We start from the raw sequence: 8,158 nt of genomic DNA, 5'->3' as shown, positions 1-8,158 counted from the left end.
ACAGGTTCAACAATCTAATGATATTTACAAATGAACCTTAACACAGCTGCTAAAACAGCTAGTCACTAAACCAAACACGACCTCATGAATTTATTGGAGTAACAACAGTTTATGTGCAACTGTCAAAGGACACCATGGGCAACATACAATTAGTGAGCAGGATAAAGTCATGTTGTTTATGTTTGACGCCGAACTAAAAAAAAATGCATAATACAGTAAACAGAAAACCAGCACCAGAGATGACAACAGACCCAACAAAGGACAGATGGCAAGAAAAGTTGTAGAGAGGTGAGGAGTACAGGAATGAGATTAAAAGAGGGATTGTTCCTGGAAATGAGGGTACGGCAGATGTAAGGTCCAGGCTTAATGATCCCCTGATTACAACTTGCAATTGAAACACCATCAAACAAAACCCAGAGGTGTTTCGAATTAACCTCAATGAACTTGATATTGACGTCAGCAAAAGCTGCTGTCACTGGATTCACGCTCAGTGAAAGTGTTGACAGTTCGTAGATGCTTCTTCAAATAAAACAGATAAAGCTGATTTTTTAAAAGCCATATAAAACCTATAGCAGGTGCTGCTATATTTCTCAACATTACTTCTCTTATAATAGCTTTGGATTGGCCATGCCGTGGTTTCCCACGTAAACTTATCTAAAGTAACATTAAATTAAAACAGAGGTAAGACACACCCAAATTTAGATTGGTCAAGCAGCATTTGCTGTTCTAAATGGAAATTAACTTCTTGTCTTTACAAACCAAGTACACTTGAATTGATGGCAAATATTAGTTGTCACTATGACGCAAAACTTGCAGTAACATACGAATCTGTTTAATCTACTTGGGAAAACAATTTCAGAGTCAGTCAGAATAAAATCAAATGTTTACAAATTATAGAAATATTTACCTGGCAATGAAAACTACACATGGCGATCGTGTGGGAAGTCTACCTACAGACTCTTCGAACCTTTTGCCAGTTTTCCTTATAAACCCAGATAATTCAATAAGCTTACCAAATGGTGGTGTCTGTCATTATAATAAGATTTGGTCCCCTATTGAGGGGTTCACAACTGTGAGATCAGAATTTGTAATTGAATGGGTTCTTGATACCTGTAGAAGAATACTTATTTCCATACAGGAGGTAGTTTGAATGGAGGATCTGGGGGAGGGCACACTTTTAAGGGGCGCACCACATTTCTCATATTTTATAACTTATTTTAGCTTTTCATTATGGCTGGGAGAATGAGACCATTTTACCAGGCGCACTGAGACACTTTAAATGATACCAAACATGTATAGTTACTTTTTTGTACACACTTAACATTGGTTTTTGGTGAGCTTTAAGTGAGGAGAAGAAGGGGAGCAGGGGGAGATGATGGGACTGTAAAAATGAGGTGTGAGCTGCACTGTGTGCTGCATCTCGAATGTTGCTGTTACATTTGCAAGAGATAATTCAAATGTTAATTCTCATGAGAGCCTTTTGTTTTCTCAAGGGTTAGCCCAGACTTGCTGGCACCCACCTTACCGTCACAAAAGGTCAGTTTGGTTGTCTGGATGCTGCTTTCTGTGCCAAAGGGCATGGATGTCTCATTAAGAGGACTAAGACTGTCAATTGAGGACATGACTGCATATTCAGGACTCATTGTTAATGACTTTACCACTGCGCTTTTGCTGCTGAAATGATTTTGAGTCATCTTCTTTCACAATAATAAACATTTACTTGTTTTGTGAATTTGTTTATGTTCTATACAATTGCCTTATAGTATTTCTTGATATCAGTCAGCTGTGATCCAAACAAAATATCGCCCACCTAGAAAGTTCTGTAAATAAAGGTTCTCTGGAGTTTACCTGCAAGGTTGATTCAAAGAAAACCAAAATTATATCACATATTTATTTACTGCCATTTTTAATCAGTATGATGCATAAATAAATCGATAATTAGTTAAATATGCGATTTGGAACAATAGCTGGAAATTGCACTACAATGCAATGTATAAATTCATAAACACACCTATAGTATAAGGTGTAAAACCTTGCTTATTTGTGCAAAGTGTTCTTGATTTCAAGCCAGTTTCGCAAAATGTTTATTTTGTGTGACATAACATGTTTATCATCACTTGTAGGCAAGTGACAGTTTTATCAACTGGCCCAGAACTCATTTACACAAACGAACGAACGAACGAACGAACGATAGATAGATAGATAGATAGATAGATAGATAGATAGATAGATAGATAGATAGATAGATAGATAGATAGATAGATAGATAGATAGATAGATAGATAGATAGATAGATAGATAGATAGATAGATAGATAGATAGATAGATAGATAGATAGATAGATATGAGATTCTATCTATTACTGTAATAATTAATGGAAGGGGATAGTCCCGAGCTGTTGATTTGGGGCTCAGAGGCTCAGCCATGTCAAATCCCTCTTTAGCGACTTAAACCTGCATTCAAAGGTAACAGCCTAAGTTCACCTGCCCCACCCTCACTCACTCACTTACTTACTCACCCACCCATCAGCAGCCACCGTCATAAATCAGTGGTCATTCTTCCCTGTACATCTGAGAGCTTCATTACAACAGACATTGTTCTTTCTCTGCTAACTCTTTGGAGTAACATCAATAAATCCTTCATTTTCAGAGGAGTTTTGAGGGACATTTTGGGGACATTATTACAGGCACCCAACAAAAAAAGAGATTCTCTGAGAACAACTCAACAAGAGCAGCTTCAAAGTAGAGCGTTTCTCTGATTGGGAAACGAGGACCCGACAAACAACACTTCCTGAACCCCTACCTGTGCCCTCCACCAGCTGCCAAAAATGGGGAATGCCAAAAGCAGTGCTATGTCCAAAGAGATCCTGGAGGATCTCAAACTCAATACCAAATTCTCAGAGGATGAACTGGCACAGTGGTATGAGAACTTCCAGAAGCAGTGCCCGTCTGGCCGTATCACACCAGAAGAGTTTAAGAAGATCTACGAACGTTTTTTCCCAGAAAGTGATGCCGCATCATATGCCCAGCACGTCTTCCGCTCCTTTGACACGAATGATGATGGAACGTTGGATTTCAAGGAATACATCATCGCTCTACACATGACATCAACTGGAAAGACGGAGCGGAAGCTGGAGTGGGCCTTTTCACTCTTCGATGTTGACAAGAACGGCTACATCACCAAGTCAGAAGTGGGAGAAATCTGCCAGGTAGGTCAAATGTTATCTTCACAAATATGAAACGTTTGTGGCACTGTTGTGTGGCTTCCCTTCAAAATCATAGCATAAATGAGTGAGTGTATTTTTGTAGGGAGACTGGGGCTAGTTGTCACACTATTTTACTGCAATTTCTCAGAGTATCACATATTATTGAACATTTCACCCTTATTCCCCAGGAAAAAAAATTACCTTTAGTGAAAACATGCCCCAATATGCAGGGGATGTTGTCACACAGGGGCAAGTTGTCATAATGGAACCTGCCATTAAAAAGCCTATCATTTCAGTAAAACAATTATTAAAAGAAGAATTGTAAAAATGTTCAATGTATAACACTTCAAGAAGCGACAACATGCTAAGATGCCAACTTACCCCAACCAGTCATTTATAATAAATATGTATCCTGAAAAAAGTTCAACTTTTTGGTTAAACTCTGTCTTCATTATAGCTGACTCTTTTCTGAATGTATCCCAGTGTGGTTTTAGTGTTCACTTGTTACAAATGATAATATTAACATTTTAGAGGACAAAATTACTCTGATTTAAGATGTTTGAAACCATCTTGAAAAACATTAGACTCAAATCCTTATAGTTACTGAAATACATCCCTATGCAGTCTTAATACAGACCACTTCCCCCATGTGACAACTTGCCCCTGCCCCAATATAGTACAGATGCATTCTAACCTTTCTCCTGATCAATGAACCAGACTTTAAATATTCTCTCTATTCTCATTCTAAGTCAGCAATGTACCGAACGCAAACAAAGCACAAGGCATCATAAAAAAAGAACCCAAATGTCTTATCCTGTAACTTTGACTTAATAAGCCAGTGCCTCGGAGCATGGCTAATGGAATTGGCCGATCCCAGAATAATCCATCTGATACATGGTTTAGCTTGAACAATAAATGCACACAGAGGCCTTTTCGGAGGTGGACAGACAGGTGGCTGGGGGGATTACAGTGTGAGAGACCTTTTTTTAGAAAGACTCTGGATCAGTGGGTCATAGAAGTCACAGTAAACAGTGGGAACATAAATTGCATATTACATGTCCAGAAGGACAAACATGAGGAAAAAAAAAGCAAGAAAAGAGTCACGGAGATCGGTACAGTAATATAAATTAAAGCATTGGAAGACAGTACACCACCACGAAAACTTAAGATGCAATATGGATACTATTGGACAGGAGATACACTTACCTTTTTGATGCATTGTTTATGGCATTAAGGCATTTGTGGATTTATATTAAAATGGTTATTCTCACACAGCTAGTATCAGATAAGAATTGACCTCATAGTCAGGCTTTGTGATCACTGATTTGGTGGTTTATAAGTGTAAATGTCTCTGTCATCATGCCAGAAACTGAATGCCAAAGAGTAGCTGATTAAAGTCTAGGCTTGTTGAGGCCAGTGAGTGGTTTTGGCAGGAGCTTTGGTGCTGCATCTAATCTGTATTATTCTTACGTGTCTTATGTGTCAGAGATAAACATCTCCTCAGATCACTGAACCACTCAGATCCAGGTCAGCTGTGGTCAGGCAAAACTAAAGTCTATGTTAATAACCCTTGGCATTAGTGGTCCTAATCTATGATTACCTCCAGACAAGCATCATCAGAAGAGCAGACGGTCATTTATTTGACACTCCCAATTATGGCTGATGACTAATGGCTGTGGTTTTCACTGTCTGAAAATGAATAATGTAATAAAATATTACATAGCCTGTATTGAGATTTAAGGTGTTTACTTTTGATGTATTGGGGAGAAAATGCTATGAGATTGGGAAATGGTGGCTAGACTATTATTAATAATATTATTAAAAGGCAAACAGATTATATATATATATATATATATATATATATATATATATATATATATATATATATATATATATATTATAACAATGACCACAACATACATATATATATATATATATATGAAGAGTTCAGATGCAAAAGCCTCTAAGTGTCATCTGAAATGTTCTTCTAGAATGATCGTTTTTATCAAGCTTGTATATTTAAGTTCAATAATTTCACTTAAATGGCAATGCAAATTGCCTATTAATTGTCATTTAAGTGAAATTACTTAACTTAAATATACAAGCTGTATAAAAATATATAAAGGCTTTTGCATCTGAACTCTTCATATATATATATATATATATATATATATATATATATATATATATATATATATATATGAAGAGTTCAGATGCAAAAGCCTCTAAGTGCCATCTGAAATTTTCTTCTAGAATGATCATTTTTATAAAGCTTGTATATTTAGGTTAAGTTCCATTTAAGTGAAATTATTGAACTTAAATATACGAGTCTGATAAAAATGATCATTCTAGAAGAAAATTTCAGATGGCATTTAGAGGCTTTTGCATCTGAACTCTTCATATATATATATATATATATATATATATATATATATATATATATATATATATATATATATATATATATATATATTATATATAGTTACATTTAAGTCGTTGTGTTTGGATATAAACCAACATTTTTCAGGTTGCTTGATGTGCAATTTTCTTTGAGTTCCTAGCCCATAATGTGTAAATGAAAGAGAGAGGTTTTAAAAATTATTCAGGTTACACTATATTTCCACTTTGGACATTCTACTAAGTAACTTTGCAAGATTGTCAACTAACTCGCATTAATTTCCAACTACATGGCAACTAACTCTCATTAGAGTATTAGTAGAGTGTTAGGTTAGGGTTAGTAGAATAAGATGACATATACTTATAGTCAGTAGAATGTCTGTTAGGGGAGCATCATAATAAAATGTTAGCAGATATTAAATAGACATGACTGGTATAGTTGATATGTAGTTGCAAAGTTATGTAGAATGTTTAAAGTGGACTATCGAAAATAAAGTGTTACAAGTATTCAACAGAGCATGAGCATTTGTCTGTTATTTTTCCTCCCTTCTCAACTTCACTTTTCTTCCATCTTGTTGATCTTCAGGCTATCTTTAAACTGATCCCTAAAGAGGCCCAAGAGGATCTTCCAGAAGACGCAAACACTGCTGATAAGAGAGCAGACAAACTGTGGTCGTACTTCAATAAAAAAGATAATGGTAATGGCTTTGTTTTTATATTTTAGTTTTTAAATAGGCTAACTGTTTAACTATTTGTATATCTTTTAAAATAATACAATAGATGTATTATTATCACATATCTGCCATCCCTGGATACATGGTAAAAGTTTCAAGTCTGTTACTTGAATATAAATTTTCATGATGGTAGATGGTACCATGATAATGTCAAAAAGCTGCTGTTAAAAGCTATGTAATATTGTCCAGTAACATTGAGGGTTCTCACCCTCTCTTTCTCTTTTTTTTTTTCAGAGCGATTGGCTGAGGGCGAGTTTATTCAAGGTGTTCTTGACAATGAAGACGCTATCCACCTTATTCAATATGAGCCTAAAAAGTAACAATAAAACGAGAACAATAACACTGTATTTTTATTATCATGTGGTGTCCTTTTGTGCTCCCCCCACCCCTTTCTTTTTCATTTAGTTTGTTTTTAACTTTTACCCCTTTAATCTGGCCACATCTGTCTGTTTCTTGTATTAGTGTGAAATAATTTTGTCAATATCTGAAAGCCCATTAACTGCAATATATTTGGAGCGAGTCATGATAGATGGAGTGAGGGTAGGTTAAAGTGATTATTATTAAAGATTGTAAACTGATAGTAAAGTGTCACTGCTGGTAACTGCTGTTGAACTGAGTGAAAAAAACACTTTCTGAAAGATTAAATTATAACGATATACTCCTGAGCTGTAAGCAATCTTTTTTTTTTTCATTATAAAATGAAATGAGAGCTAGATAAGTCATGTTCCTCTTGTAAAAGAAGTAAAATGCAGATGAAGGCCAACTAAAAAAAAATCTATTTATCATCCAGGATGATTGCACAATATATTCAATAATGTTTGTCTTTTAAATTGTGCAAATCTGTTTTTTGATGTCCATAGCTGAGGAATAAAACTAAAACAATAAAAGGCTACCATGAGTCTCACTATTCTGTGTCAGTACTTGTGAATTTGTGTGTAATTGTTTGGGTGAGGTGAAGAGTTCAAGTGAACCGCTGGAATGGGCAGCACATTAATCTCTGATGGTCTGCTAGCGGCCGAGAGGTTTAACATTCTCGTGGCAATATTTACCCGTAATCCTAGATTATCTTTGTGTGTGTCAACGCATGGCAAATTTGGGCCAGATATATACTTCATGCACAGCACACAGGTAAATGTGAGTCTGTATGTGAGTACTTTCTAATATTGTGTTGAAGAGAGTCATCATTATGCTCTTTGTTATAACATTGTTTACTAACCGTTCCTTTCCTCACTGTCTTAGTCCAAATCAGGATTACTAAAATAATCGCCTGTACAACATTGCAAAGTAGACATTTCAAAATCTCCAACTTCACAGTCCATCCTCTCTCTCCAGTCTCTTTAACTCTTTCTCCGCTATTGACGCGAATTTCCAGTGTTATGCCCAATTTCAACTCCTTGCAAAATTATTACCTCCGTCGTTGACGTCAGTACTTGATTATCTAATCCTAACCCCACCCCTAATCCTAATCCCTCCCCCACAACTAATTCTAAACCTACCAATACTAGGGGGGTAATAACTTGGCAGGGATCAGAATTCGGCACAACACCTGATTTACGTGTTTTCACTGTTATATGTAAGGGGCGCTATTACACATTGTCTGAAAGAGTAGGCTACTGAATCTCCTGATCAAAAACACACTGGGCCCTATCATACACCGGGTGCAATGCGCAACGCAAGTGTTTTTTGCTAGTTTCAGCCCTACGCAGTTATCATTTTAACTGTGTTGTGCGCCCATGGGCGTGCTGGTCTGAAAACGAGATGTATTTAGGCACATTGTTGGCGCGTTGCTATTTTGAGGCAACTGAAATAGACTGCACCATTA

At 36.2% G+C, this 8,158-nt stretch overlaps 1 protein-coding gene across 1 annotated transcript; it reads left to right on the top strand.

Annotated features, from left to right (window-relative positions):
* The first annotated feature begins 1,130 nt into the window (after window positions 1–1,130).
* On the top strand, window positions 1,131–7,242 carry rcvrn2 (recoverin 2). Its single transcript, XM_081388205.1, has 3 exons — window positions 1,131–3,208; window positions 6,189–6,300; window positions 6,571–7,242. Exons 1-3 carry the CDS (start codon window positions 2,828–2,830, stop codon window positions 6,654–6,656), a joined length of 579 nt encoding a protein of 192 aa, XP_081244331.1. The 5' UTR covers window positions 1,131–2,827; the 3' UTR covers window positions 6,657–7,242.
* The last annotated feature ends 916 nt before the right edge of the window (window positions 7,243–8,158 follow it).

Source organism: Scardinius erythrophthalmus (assembly GCF_964197995.2).
Source record: "Scardinius erythrophthalmus genome assembly, chromosome: 16".
NCBI lineage: Eukaryota > Metazoa > Chordata > Actinopteri > Cypriniformes > Leuciscidae > Scardinius > Scardinius erythrophthalmus.
Note: the sequence above shows the minus strand (reverse complement) of the source record. Positions and strands in the feature narration are given on the sequence as shown.

What these genes read in the sequence shown, in the direction of transcription:
- rcvrn2 (XM_081388205.1), top strand. Translation starts at nt 2,828, where the DNA reads ATGGGGAATGCCAAAAGCAGTGCTATGTCCAAAGAGATCCTGGAGGAT. An exon ending in AAGTGGGAGAAATCTGCCAG is followed by an intron (nt 3,209 to 6,188) that starts GTAGGTCAAATG and finishes GTTGATCTTCAG; the next exon opens with GCTATCTTTAAACTGATCCC. An exon ending in CTTCAATAAAAAAGATAATG is followed by an intron (nt 6,301 to 6,570) that starts GTAATGGCTTTG and finishes TTTTTTTTTCAG; the next exon opens with AGCGATTGGCTGAGGGCGAG.